Source organism: Dasypus novemcinctus, chromosome 29, assembly GCF_030445035.2.
Source record: "Dasypus novemcinctus isolate mDasNov1 chromosome 29, mDasNov1.1.hap2, whole genome shotgun sequence".
NCBI classification, from domain to species: domain Eukaryota; kingdom Metazoa; phylum Chordata; class Mammalia; order Cingulata; family Dasypodidae; genus Dasypus; species Dasypus novemcinctus.
In genome coordinates this window covers 26,982,516-26,997,394 of record NC_080701.1, presented here as the reverse complement: position 1 = coordinate 26,997,394, position 14,879 = coordinate 26,982,516, and the positions used below count along the sequence as shown (strand labels likewise).

At 38.1% G+C, this 14,879-nt stretch overlaps 1 protein-coding gene and 1 non-coding gene across 10 annotated transcripts in view; one reads left to right on the top strand and one right to left on the bottom strand.

Annotated features, from left to right (window-relative positions):
* RNF170 (ring finger protein 170) overlaps window positions 1–14,879 on the top strand; it is a 45,937-nt gene that overhangs the window by 14,279 nt on the left and 16,779 nt on the right. For all 9 annotated transcript variants that reach the window (XM_071212682.1, XM_004478277.5, XM_004478279.5 and 6 more), the window contains one exon: window positions 4,130–4,203. In XM_071212682.1, the coding sequence (XP_071068783.1) occupies window positions 4,130–4,203 (74 nt within the window). The remainder of the gene's footprint in view (window positions 1–4,129; window positions 4,204–14,879) is intronic.
* On the bottom strand, window positions 4,572–4,684 carry LOC111760504 (U5 spliceosomal RNA). Its single transcript, XR_002794169.1, has one exon. It is a non-coding gene; the product is annotated as a U5 spliceosomal RNA (small nuclear RNA).

Here is a 14,879-nt window from a genome sequence, read left to right as displayed (position 1 = left end):
ACAAAAGTGCTCAGCCTCTTTTTCTTTGTGATATCAAGAGTATTGGTGAGAGAGAATAATATAACTTAGATCACATCTCAGGACAAGAAGGAAATATTGATTTTACGTTTATTTTGTATCAGTAACGGATGCTTTCTATCTCCTGTCATTTTTCCTGACTCTCCAGAAAGATTTCGTAGACAATAATGAGTTATCATACAGTCATTGCTTGTTATGGATGTACAAGATTGAGGGCAGAGGGGAAGAGTCAGTTATTGAGAACCTACTATGTGCTGGGCACTCAACGTACTTCATCTTCTCTTATCCTATAGATGAGAGAAGTGAGGCCAAAAGATGTTAAGAAACTTTACGAAGAGTAACCTAGCTGCTAGGTAACAGAACCAGGTTTTAAACATAGGTCTACCTTCAAATCCTGTACTCAGTTCTATTACATGATTGGTGGTTTAGACAATCTACTGTCTACTTAGACTTGTCCCATTGCTAGATCTATTTTTTATTGGTATCCTCCCTCTCTCCCTTCCTCCCTACCTTCCACTTATAAAGAAATTTTAGATTTCAGAAAATGCACATTGAAAATATAGGGGATTCCCATATACCTCACCCCCTACCCTCTCACATTTTCCACTATTAATAACATCTTACATTAGTGTGGTATATTTGTTATAATTCATGAACAAACATTAAAGCATTGCTACTAACCATTTTCATTATGGTTTACACATTGCACTGTGCAGTTTCATAGGTTTTGACAAAATGCATAAAGGCCTGTATCCATCATTACAGAATCATGCAAAACAATTCCAATGCCCTAAAAATACCCCATGTTTCACCTATTCTTCCCTCTCCCTCCCCTCAGAACCTCTGGTAGTCACTATCTGTATATCAGTGTTACAAGTTCTTCCGTTACTACAATAATAATAAGTCTACTTTGGACCATGATGCATTTCCCCTTATAAGTTTGTTTATTTTTCAATATTAAGAATTTGGGATGGTGATACCTGCTCTGCTTCAGATTGAGCTTAGATCTTATGGGGCAGATGGAAGAAACTGTTATGCTTGAAATTGTAGATACTCCTTGCTTTTTGGGATGGGGGTGGTACTGTTTCTCTCTTTTTGAACACCTGTATTCAAGATAGGGCCCTAGTTACTCCCTGAATTTACCCAATTTTTACATAAAGACTAATTTTAAGTGTAGCTTACAATAATACTCTAAATTGCTTTCTTCCCTCTGTGTCTTTGTTTAACTGACCTTGTCATATAAAATTCTTAGGTACAATGTTATTTTTATGCCCTTGGGGATGGCATAAGTAGTTGAAATCTGTGTCGTGCAATGCAGGTTTCTCTATACTCTGCTCATGTATTAAGTACTGACCAATCATTTTTGTTTCATTCATTATTTTAACCATTTCCCTAAGGTTTTGCCTAAGCAGCTTACAAATTATGAAAGACTTATTTCAGCTTCTTTCTCTATCTGTTTAAAATGCTAAGAACCACAAAATGAAGAAAGAGATGTGGGGAGAATCAAGTGGCCGTCAGAGAAGGCAGATGCCTGGCATCCCAACTCTCTCCTCTCAAACCTGTGGTGTTTACTCTTAATCCACCTGGCTCTCTTTTCTTCTGAGTCTGGATATGTCCTTTATCAGCCTCACAACACAGTATTCCACACAGGCGCTAGGAATCAATGAGATTTGGCAGGCAAGAGGAATTCTATTTGCCAGCCAAGCCTTAGGTAATTCACTCCGTGGATAGCTCAGGCCACTGAAAGATGGCTGTATTGTGTTCTTGGTTTAACCTCTGGGTCTGAGGTAATAGGGTAGATTGCTTCTGATATCCTGCTCTACTTGCCAGCCACTTTTATTTAGTGTCTGTGGGTTAAAATGTTAATAAAACTCGTTCTTCAACTTCTTAATAAAAAGAAATGTGTTTTTTTGACTAGTAGTTCAACTATATCAATATCATGTTTATCCAGAGCACTTTCACTTAGTTCCTGTGTGGATCTATAGTGCAGTTTCATTGCTGTGATTAAGAATAACAGCAACAACAGACATCACCTTATTTGCATTTGTTGCATACATTTTAATTCTCCAGCAGTCTCGTGAAGTCTATGTTATGATTCCCATTTTACAGATAGATAGAAAGATGTGACCCAAATTAAAGTAATTCAGTCTTTTCTTACACAATCATTTGATTTCAGTGGTTATCTGTCTTTATAAAAGGGGAAAGTTGAGGAACAGGGAGACATCATGCATATCATAGCAGATGCATGTGAACTGAAGTATTTGATTTGCTGGGCCACAATTTTTCAGTGCAGTCAAGTGTCCATTACATAGTCTGCAAAAAAAGGACGCCTATATCCCTACTTGTGGAAAGGAGAGATGTGAGATTGAATTAATATATGTCTTGGGTGAAAAGTAGTAGATAAATCTAAGGAACCATTACAGATGGAAATAATACTATATAAATATAATAATAACAGATTAATGAAGTTCATGTTATCCCTATGTTAAGTCATATTGCTCAAACTACTTAATATTATCTAATTAACACAGCATGCTATGAGAATAGGTTAAGATATCAGATAAAAATGGTTTTGCTTTTAAATTCATCTTTACATCAATAAGCATATTTTTTCTTACAATCATTGTAATTTTCAACTTGGACAGTCTTTGCTTACCCCATCAGTTTACTCACTAGCCTCCTCATGCACAATTTGTTTCTTCCTCTGGTGTTTGCTCCTGCAGTTCATGTAAGCTGGAGTGTCCCCCTGCTTTTCCACCTATCCAAATCTTACCCTTCTTACAAAGTTCAGTTCAAATCCTTTCTGCTCTGCAAGTTACTCTTTCTAAAGCCTCCCCTCTTCACACTTCTTTTATACTTAATATTATACTGTTCAAGATTTAATGACCTTCTAATTGATTTAAGTATGCCAGCTTGCTCTCCTCAATTTGATTGTCATTTGTTTGCTCTGAATTCTGAACACTTATTTGATTCAGAGGTACCAGACTAAGAAATACAGAAGAGCTAAGCTCAATTGCTAAAGCAGGAGTAGAAATACAGAGATCTGGAATTAGAAGGAAGATGGCAAGGACTATGTAGTCCACATATTCATCTTTGGGTCTGGATGGTTGGAGAAGCAGAAGTCCTGCAGAGAAGAAAGTGAATTAGCTCCTTAAATACCAGACAGTATTTAAAAATATTCCCTCTTCATCTGTGATTAGCCTAAAGAGTAGTGCTTATATTTTTATCTCACCTACCAATTTCCAAGGTTATATAAACTATTCCTTTAGGCCAGGGGTTCTTAACCTTTTTTTGTTCTACAGACCCCTTGCCAGTCACTGAAATGAATACTACTGTAATTTAATGCATACGTTCTTAAGTGAAGGAAATGCTAGATTTCAGTTAGAGGCTAGAAAAGGTAAAGATAAGTTGACTTTTTAAAATTCAAGCTCACAGGCCCCCTGAAATCTTTGGACCTCTGTTAAAGAACCCCTGCTTGAGGTTGTGCTATTTAGTTGTAGCTGTTTGCTGCTTAAGAATAAAGAAAAATCAAACCCATGCAGTACAAGAGTTAACTCAATTAGTGAGCAGGATTAAAAGCTTTTTTAGGGCAGGGAGTATCCTTTGGTTCCTTGCTCAAACTACTGTTCAAATACTATTAGTCAAAAATTCAGTAATTTGGTTTTCTGAACTCTTAAAAAAATATAAGTTGTACTTCTGCCACATACATATCAAATTTGTAAAAATTTATACTGGGATTTGTTGGTTTTATTTTATAGTGATGTTTAATTATTTTATTTATTTTACATAGAAAATGCAGGGTTTTCTATTTAGCATCATAGTATCAGGACAGTTAATGCATGCTTGCTATGTAAAATGTGCGAAGTGTTTGTAGTTTAACAATTTAAGTGAAACTATTTTTCAGTGGCTGGAAATTGATACTAGATTTGACTTTACATACAATTTTATGGGTCATGAGTAATAATGAATATTTGGTTGGATGAACTAAAAATACTGGGAAAATAAGATGATACTGTTAAACTATTTCAAATATGTGAAACTTTCTCAGGCTATATGAACTTTAAAACATCTGTATTAATGTTTTGTTTTTGTTCTTGTTTTTTTCCGTTAGGTACCTGCATTATTGCATACTGGCGATACGGTTCATGGCTTGGGGCAATCAGTTGTCCAATCTGTAGACAAACGGTAATGTTTTGTATCTGGAAAGCATCATTTATGCTAGCTCATTTTGTAACTTATTCTGTATCTAAATTTTGGATTACTCAGTTATTTTTAGCACAATTTTATTTACCCAAAACATCTATGATGTTACTCTTATTTTTTCAAAACCATCTTAAAACATAATCTGAAAAAAAAAAAGTAATTCCCTTTGAAATCTTAGTTTTACTGAAAAACAACTAATAAACGAATCCCCCTCACAATCCTAACCAATCTTAGCTGCAATACCAGCAAAGGGTGAACTGAACTGCTAACCAGGCATAAGAAAATAGACCACGTATACTACTTTGGAAAAAAAAACCTATTTTATTTCCTTTTTTTCTTTTTTTTTTTTTAGCCCTGAGTCAGGGCCTCAAAAAATTAATTGATAGCTCAGATTTGTTTCTCTCCACGGAAATCTTTAGTAAAAGGCAAAAGATTTGTTTGATCGGAAGAGAAAACAGAGTATTATTTCCTTTTTTTAAAATTTTAAAATTTTTATCTAATTGTCTTTCTTAAAAAAAGATACATAGATCACAAAAAATGTTACATTAAAAAATATAAGAGGTTCCTATAATCTGCCCTTTTCCAGTGAGGGTCCAGACAGCTTTAAATAATGAATAAAAATCTAAAATAAGTTTCAGTACTTTCAGAGACACATCCACATTACATTGTCCAGAACAGAGTAGAACATTACAGTTAGAGTAGAAGCCACCTCAAGAGGGAGGCAATGGATTTTTGTTTTGTTTTGTTTTTTTAAGATTTATTTTATTTATTTACTTCTCCTCACCCCCTCATTGTTTGTACTTGCTGGGTCTGTTCATTTTCCTTGTTTCTTTAGGAGGGACCACGAACTGAATCTGGGACCTCCAATGTGGGAGGGAGGTGCCTAATCGTTTGAGCCATGCCTATTCCCTGCTTTGTTGTGTCTCTCATTATGTTTTTCTTCTTGTGTCTCTTGTTGTGTCATCTTGTGGCATCAGCTTGCTGCGCATGCCGATTGTGCCAGCTGCTGTCTTCTTTAGGAGGCATAGGGAACCAAACCATGTGGTAGGCAGAAGCCCAATTGCTCGAGCCACATCTGCTTCCCCGTGGATTTTTTTTTTTTAAAGATTTATTTTTATTTATTTAATTCCCCTCCCCTCCCCTGGTTGTCTGTTTTCTGTGTCTTTTTGCTGCGTCTTGTTTCTTTGTCCGCTTCTGTTGTCGTCAGCGGCACGGGAAGTGTGGGCGGCGCCATTCCTCGGCAGGCTGCTCCCTCCTTCGCGCTGGGTGGCTCTCCTTATGGGTGCACTCCTTGCGCGTGGGGCTCCCCTATGCGGGGACACCCCTGTGTGGCACGGCACTCCTTACGCGCATCAGCACTGCACATGGGCCAGCTCCACAAGGGTCAAGGAGGCCCGGGGCTTGAACCGCGGACCTCCCATGAGGTAGACGGACGCCCTAACCACTGGGCCAAAGTCCGTTTCCCTGGATTTTTTTTTAAAGACTTATTTTTTATTTATTTCTCTCCCTCCCTCCCCCCCCACCGCCATTGTCTGCTCTGTCCATTCGCTGTGTGTTCTTCTGTGTCTTCTTGCATTCTTGTCAGCAGCTGGGAATCTGTGTCTCTTTTTGTTGTATCATCTTGCTTTGTCAGCTCTCCATATGTGCAGCGCCACTCCTGGGCAGGCTGCACTTTTTTCGTTTGGGGTGCACTCCTTGTGCATGGAGCTCCCCTATGCAGGGGACACCCCTGCTTGGCATGGCACTCCTTGCACGCATCAGCACTGTGCATAGGCCAGCTCACCACATGGGTCAGGATGCCCTGGGTTTGAACCCTGGACCTTCTATATGGTAGGCAGATGCTCTATCAATTGAGCCAATCCACTTCCCCAGTGGGTTTTTATAAGCATAAATTTGAAGACTAAAATGTTAACACAGTAAGAAAGTTATAACATTCCAAATTTTGTCAATTTCTTTGACAAACAATAGAAAACAAATTACTGAACAATATGAGAAACCAAAGTTCTTTTTAAATTAGTAAACAACAAAATAGTACATTCAGTTGTACATAGTCTTTCATAAATTCCTATTATAGTTATTTTATTTTTCATTTAAATAAAAGTATATGCCTTTCTGATAATGGGTTATGAACATGTAAAAATTTTTAAGGCATTTCCTTAGGAAGTCTTCCAGCATGCAAAATGAAGTACTAAAAATGATAGCGAGGTTCTATGTAAAGAAGTCAAATTGAATGCATACATTTACTTTTGCTTCTTGTAAAACAACAGTAAAGGCAATTTTGTAAAGGCATAAATCCCCAGAGACCAAAAAAAAAAATGAAATGATAAAAGTGGTGACAGTTCTTCAAAAAGTCTTTGTGAAACGTAGCAGACGTACAGAAAAACACACAGTGAATTATCACAAAACACTCAGATCACCACCACCAAAATAAAGAAACAGAACCTAGTTATCAACCCCAGAGGTCCACCTCTCAGCACCTTCCAAATCTCTATCCAAGTCCTCCTCACCTAGAGGCAACCTCTCCACTGACCTGCAAGCCTCTCCTTGATTTTCTTTATAACTTTACTATTTCAGATACATCTCTAACTATTGGAGATGCCTGATTTTAGTTTTGCCTGATTTTTGGTCACTATATAAATAAAACCTTATTTTATAATTTGTTGTTGATAGATTATTTAAAAATACACACAGGTATATATATACATCTTTCCTTTAGCCTTTATTCTGGCTATCTACTGCCCACATTTTTGGTTCTGAGAGGAAGGTCTAGGTCTTTTGCCTGTTTCCCTTCTTGCTTCCACATATCTGTTCACCCTTGACTTTTTAGCCCATGGTTAGGAAGAAAATAGAATTTTTTGGTACTGCCTCTGGCTGATTTGATGCGTGACCCATGGCAGCCAACACAGGCTATTTGCCACTAACATCTCATTGTCTTTTACTGTCTGCCAGCCACACTGAGACTGGGCAGTAGGCCTTTTGTTTTTTTTTTAACTTTAATTTACTGGCCATTTGTATTAGCCAGTCAAAGAGATGCTGATGCAAAGTACCAGAAATCTGTTGGCTTTTATAGATAGTATTTATTTGGGGTAAAAGCTTACAGTTACAAGGCCCTAAAGAGTCCAACTCAAGGTACCATGAGAGGTACTTTCCTACCCAGTCAGTTGCCACGTGGTGAAGCAAAACGGTTGCTGATCTCTGTGAGGGTTCAGCCTTCCTTTCTCTCAGCTACAGGCTGGCATAGGGCTTCTCTTCCCAGGGCTGCAGGATCAAAGTTCTCTCCTGTGTCATGACAAAGGTCTCTCCTGTGGCATTTATGGCGCTCTTTCCGTGTATCTTCTTCTGTGTCTTCTTGATTGAGTGCCCATTTATATCAGCCCATCAAGGGGGCAGGGACTTAACCTGAGTTGCACCCTACTGACGTGGTCGCATCAAAGCCCAAATCTTAACATAATTTAATCAAAGACATTTCAGCTGAATCTAATACAATCCAAGGGGATCACACCAAGAGGAACAGACCAGTTTGCAAACATAATTTCTCTTTTTGGAATTCATAAATAATCTCAAATTGCCACATCATTTAAATTTTGTAACTTTTTAAACTTTTTTTAAACAAATCAATTTTATCGATAAATATTAATAAAACATACAATTCATCCAAAGTGTATAGTTAATGCTATTTGGTATAATCACATAATTGTGCATTCATCACTTTAATCATAATTAGCATTTTCATTATTTCAATAATAAGCAAAAAACACAAAATTCTTCGCCTCTCAGTCTCTTTATGCTTCTCCTACTGTACATAGCTGCTATTTCTAGCTATTCTTGCACATTTATTTATTAAGCAGTTTTGTTGAGATATATTCACATACCATACAATCTAACCAAACTGTAATCAGTGGCTTCTAGTATATTCACAATGTTGTGCATTCATCACTACAAAAAATTTTAGAACAATTTCATTATTCCAAAAAGAAAAACGCCATACCCCGTAGCAGTCCTTCCCCAACCTTATATAACCATTAATCTAATCTCATCTCTATAAATTGATTTATATTTACATTTTATATAAATGGAATCATATAATATGTAGAACTCTGTGTCTGGTTTCTTTCACTTAGCATAATGGGGTTTTTTTGGTCTGATATTAACATCTTGTAGTATTAACAAACATTTGTTCAGTTTTAAAGAAAGTTTTATATATGGAATTTTATCCATATTCATGTGGTTTTAATATGCCGTACAGTCCTATTTTACATTTTTTAGCTTTCCTTTTAGTAACACACGACCTTAGATTTTCCCTTTAAATCCCTTTCATACCTACACGTACTAATAGTACTGCTAGTTACCAACATTATGTTGGGCTTTCACTTTTTCTATTCATTTCCAACATACATTCTTTTTACCAGTTCTGTATAAGTTAACCCTCAGCTTTTCATCTCTTACTGCATTCTGTTTTCTGGTTACCCATATTCAAGTTATTAACTCCATGAGTTTACACAATATTACTTAGTTCATAGTAGTGCAGTCATACAGTATTTGTTCTTTTGTGTCTGGCTTGCTTCACTCAACATAATGTCCTGCAGGTTCATCCATGTTGTCATATGCTTTCCGATTTTCTTTTCTTCTTACAGCTGCAAATATTCCATCATGTGAATATACCACAGTTTGTTTACCCATTCATCAGTTGATGATTACCTAGGTTGTCTCCAGGTTTTGGGAATCATGAATAACACCACTATGAATATCTGTGTGCAGATGTTTATTCATGTCACTGCTTTCAGTTCTTCTGGGTATATATCCTGTAGTGACATTGCCAAGTTACATGGCAAGTCTATATTCAATATCTTTATGAACTGCCAAACAGTCTTCCACAATGGCTATACCATTCTACATTCCCACCAACAGTGAATAAGCATTCCTATCTCTCCACATCCTCTCCAACACGTGTAGTTCCCTGTCTTTTTAATAGTCACCATTCTAATAGGTATGAAATGATGATCTCATTGTAGCTTTGATTTGCATTTCCCTAATCACTAGTGATGCTGAACATTTTTTCACTTGTCTTTTTGCCATTTTTATTTCTTCTTTGGACAAATGTCTATTCAAGTCTTTTACTCCTTTTTAAATTGGGTCATTTGTCTTTTTATTGTTGAATTGCAGCATCTCTTTACATATCATGGCTGTTAGATCCTTATTTGATACATGTTTTCCAAATATTTTCTCCCGTTGAGTTGGCTGCCTTTTCAGCCTTTTGACAGTCTTATGAGGTGCAAAAGTGTTTAATTTTGAAGAAGTCCCATTTATCTATTTTTTGTTTTGTTGTTCATGCTTTGGTTGTAAGGTCCAAGGAACCACGTCCTACCACAAGATCTTGAAGATGTTTCCCTACATTTTCTTCTAGTGATTTTATGGTCCTGGCTTTTATATTTAAGTCTTTCATCAATTTTCAGTTAATTTTTGTGAAGGGAGTGAGATAGGGGCCCTCTTTCATTCTTTTGGTTATGGATATCCAGTTCTTCCTGCACCAATTGTTGAATAGATTGATGTTAACATCAACTTGGTAGGTTTGTTGAGAAACAGTTGGCCATAGAGGTGAGGGTTTATTTCTGGACTCTCAACTCTATTACACTGATTAATGTGTCTGTCTCTATGCCAATACTATGCTACTGTAGCTTTGTAATATATTTCAAGGTCAGGCAATGAAATTCCTCCCACATGCTCTTTTAGAATGCTTTTGGCTATTCAGGTGCACTTTCCCTTCCAGGTGAATGTGATAATTGTCTTTTCTATTTTGATAAAAGGCGGTTAGAATTTTGATTGGTATCACACTGAACCTGTAAATTTGTTTGGATAGGATTGATATCTTCACAATATTTTGTCTTCCGATCTATGAACACGGAATGTCTTGCCATTTGTTTAGGTCTTCATTGATTTCTTCTAGCATTGTTTTGTAGTTTTCTGCATATATGTCCTGTACTTTTTTGGTAAAATTGATTCATAGGTATTTGAGTCTTTTTGTTGCTATTGTGAATGGCATTTTCCCCCTGATTTCCTCCTCAGCTTGTTCAGTACTTACATAGAGAGATATTTATGCTTTTTGCATGTTGATCTTGCATCCTGCCACTTTGCTGAACTCATTAGCTCAAGTATATTTGTTGTAAACATTTCAGAACTTTCTAAATATAGGATCATGTCATCTGCAATAGAGTTTTACTTCCTCTTTTCCTATTTGAATGCCTTTTATTTATTAATTTTTCTTGTCTAATTGCTCTAGGGAGAACTTCTATTATTGATTTCCAGTTTCATTCCATTTTGATCTGAGAAGGTGCTTTGTATAATTTCAGTCTTTTTATCTTTATTGACATCTGCTTTGTGACCTCACGTGATCTATACTGGAGAAAGATCCATGAGCAATGAGCACTTGAGAAGTATGTTTAACCTGCTGAATTTGGGTGTAATATTCTGTTAGGTGTAGCTCATTTATCATATTGTTCAAGTCTCTCTTTTTTTGTTGATCTTCTGTCTAGTTGTTCTGTCTAATGATGTGAGTGGTGTATTGAAATCTTCAGCAATTATTGTAGAGATGTTTATTTTTTCCTTCAGTTTTGCCAGAGTTTGCATCATGTATTTTGGGGTACCCTGGTTAGATGCTTAGATATTTATGATTGTTATTTGTTTCTGGTCAATTGTCCCTTTTATTAATATATAATGTTCTTTTGTATCTCTTATAACTTTTTGCATTCAATGTCTGTTTTGTCCGATATTATTACAGCTACCCCTGCTCTTTTTTGGTTACTGTTTGGGTGGAGTATCTTTTTCCATCCCCGCATGTAAGGTCAGTCTCCTGTAGGGAGCATATGGATGGCTTATGTTTTTTAATCCATTCTGTCAGCCTATGTCTTTTGATTGAAGTATTTGATCCATTCACATTTAATGATATTACTCTAAATGCATTATTTTTTTTAAAGATTTATTTATTTATTTACCCCCCCCATCCCGGTTGTCTTTTCTCTGTGTGTATTTGCTGTGTCTTCTTCTTTGTCTACTTCTGTTGTTGTCAGCGGCACGGGAATCTGTGTTTCTTTTTTTTTTTTTTTTAAGATTTATTTATTTATTTAATTTCCCCCCCTCCCCTGGTTGTCTGTTCTTGGTGTCTATTTGTTGCGTCTTGTTTCTTTGTCTGCTTTTTGTTTCTTTGTCCGCTTCTGTTGTCGTCAGCGGCATGGGAAGTGTGGGCGGCGCCATTCCTGGGCAGGCTGCACTTTCTTTTCACGCTGGGCGGCTTTCCTCACGGGCGCACTCCTTGCGCGTGGGGCTCCCCCACGCGGGGGACACCCTTGCGTGGCACGGCACTCCTTGCGCGCATCAGCGCTGCGCATGGCCAGCTCCACACGGGTCAAGGAGGCCCGGGGTTTGAACCGCAGACCTCCCATATGGTAGACGGACGCCCTAACCACTGGGCCAAAGTCCGTTTTCCCGTGTGTTTCTTTTTGTTGCGTCATCTTTTGTCAGCTCTCCGTGTGTGCGGTGCCATTCCTGGGCAGGCTGCACTTTCTTTTACATTGAGCGGCTCTCCTTAGGAGGCGCACTCCTTGCACGTGGGGCTCCCCTACGCGGGGGACACCCATGCGTGGCAGGGCACTCCTTGCACACATCAGCTCTGTGCATGGGCCAGCTCCACACGGGTCAAGGAGGCCTCAGGTTCGAACTACGGACCACCCATGTGGTAGACAGATACCCTAACCACTGGGCCAAGTCCGCCACCTGTAAATGCATTATTTACTTCCATCATTTTATTCTTTGGTTTTCATATGTCATATCTTATTTTCATCTCTTTTTACTTGTTTGGTTATCCTTTATGCTGTTCTTTCTTCTATACTGTCCTCCAAGCCTCTCTTTCCTGTCTTTTTCTTTCAGGCTCTAAGGCTTTCTTTAATATTTCCTACAAAAAGTGGATTGATTCTTTTTTAGGAACTCTCTTAGTTTCTGTTGGTTTGTGACTATTTTAAACTCTCCTTCATGTTGGAAGGATACTTTTTCTGATTAAAGAGTTCTTGGCTGGTGGTTTTTCTCTTTTAGAACCCTAATTGTTTCATACCACTGTCTTCTTGCCTCCATGGTTTCTGATGAGGAATCCATGCTAAGTCTTACTGGGTGTCCTTTGAATGTGATGGTTTGCTTCTCCCTTGCTGCTCTTAGAATTTTTTAATCTTTTATGTTTGACATTTTAGGTAGTATGTGTCTTGGAGTAGGTCTGTTTGCATTTATTCTGATTGGGGTGTGCTACATTTCTTGGACATATAAGTTCATTTCTTTTGTGAGAATTGGGAGATTTTCATCTATTATTTCCTCAAATACTCTTTCTGCCCCTTTTCCCTTTTCTTCTCTTCTGGAACTCCCATGACACATGCTTTGTTTTGCTTCTGATTATTACTCAACTCCCTGAGCCCCTGCTCCTTGTTTCCCATTCTTTTCTCTCTTCAGTTTCTGCTCGTATGTCTTCTTCTACTTATTCTTTCTTTCCTCATTTTGAGTCTGCCGTTGTATGCCTTTTGTGTTTTTGATTCCACCTATTGTGTCTTTCATTCCCATGAGCTCTGTTACTTTTCTATTCAGGTTTTCAAAATCTTCTTTAGTTTAGCTCAGTGTCTTCTTGATGTCCTTTATGTCTTTAGCCATATTGTCTTTCAACTCATTAGTTTGATCTTGGAAATATGTGTGCATCTCTTTGATTAGCTGTATCAAATCCTCTGTCTCTTTTGGGGCTTTGATATATTGTTTTTCTTGGGTCATTTCTTCCATTTTCTTAGTTTGGCTTGAAATTTTTTGCTGATGTCTAGGCATCTGATTAGGATGGTGAGATTACTCAGATGCTCAATTTGTCTCTCTTTCACAGGAATTTAGTGATGGGAAGCATTGTGTCACTGTTGTTCTTTGAGTATTTTTTCACCTTGCTCTGGGTCTTTAAGATTGTCTCTCTTAGTTGTTGAAATCTGTGCCCTGGATCCAGTAAGGGGTTGCAGAACCCTTTCCTAGGGCCTTGGGGAGTGAGGCTATAAAGGCTGGAAAAATCCTCTCTCACTTATTTACTTTTAATGTCCCCACACAGATTTCCACTGTCTGCCAGCAGATGGCGGTCTTTGGCCGCCCTCTCAGCGTATTCTTGGTTGGCGTGTGCTTGTTGCAGCAAGGACAGGTTCAGTGTGATAGAGGGTCCTGCCTGGAAGCTGAGAGGCTCACAATTCACATTTCTCAGAAGCAGTTCTCCAACCTTTGTTGGCAACTCCCTTCCTTTTCTTATGTTGGAGATAATTCCACTCGATTCTGTGTCCTCAACAACTACTCCCAATCAATATAGAGGGAAATTGAGAGGGTGGGGTCTCCTTAGCCCCTTGCAGACTCCCAAGGTGAACAGTGGTGCGGCCCGTCCACCCACCCGCCCCCAGCCTGGATGGGCTTCTAGGACACAATGGACTGAATTTGTGGACTAAAATAATGCATTTAAAAAAAAAAATTTGTAAAGAAAGAGATGGCTGTACCTCTTGTTCCCATCAACCTACTGCTCATACCCCTTTGTTTAGCTGGTTGGAAACCATTTGAACTGAGAAAGAATGAAAACAGCGGTTGGAAGATTTAAAACAAAATCTGTCACTGTTCCTCTCCATCTTTATCGTATCATAGACCTCATCAGTGACTATTATTACAGGGGTTATTTTATTTTAAAATTTACTTTTCAAGATATTGTCACCTTTGGGTTATCCCATTGTGGTTGAGACATAATGTGTATGTTCCCTACCACTACCATGGTTTAAAGTATTGTTATATGTAACAGTATAAAGAATTACAAGTTTTTTTGTTATTTTTATTGCTCCCCCACACACACACACACATGGCTCCTGTGTTTGTCTGCTCGTCTTCTTTAGGTGGTGGCATCAGGAACTTGACCCAAGACCTCCCATGTGGGAGGCGAGTGCCCAACTGCTTGAGCCATTTCCGCTCCCTGCTGGTTGCGGTGAGTGCTGGTTGTGGTGCCTGCTCATTGGCGATTGCAGCATCTGCTGGTTGCAGCATTTTGCTGGTTGCGGTGTCTGCTCCTTGCACCATCTGCTTGTCTTTAGGAGGCATTGGGAACCAAACCTGGGACCTCCCATGTGGGAGGTGGGTGCCCAATTACTTGGACTACATTCACTCCCCCTACTTTTCTTTATTAGAGAAATTGTAGGTTTACAGAAGAGTGTGTAAAAAAAATACAATGTTTCCATATACTCCCCTATTGTTGACACTTTGTATTAGTGTGGAACCTTTGCTACAGTTGATAATAGAACATTAAAATAGTACTATTAAGTATACTCCATAGTTTACATTTATGTATATTTTTCCCACATACCACCCTATTATTAATATCTTGTGTTGTGTCATGCATTTGTTATAGTTAAGAAAAAACATTCTTGTACTGTTAACCCAAGTCCATCTTCCACAACAGGGTTCACTGTGTTATACAGGCCCATGTTTTATCTTCTTTCATTCCAGTAACATACATGACCTCAAACTTCCCTTTCAGCCACATTCACATACATAATTCAATACTGCTAATTATACTCAAAATAATGTGCTACCATCACCACCATCCCTTTCCAAGTCTTTACAATCAACCT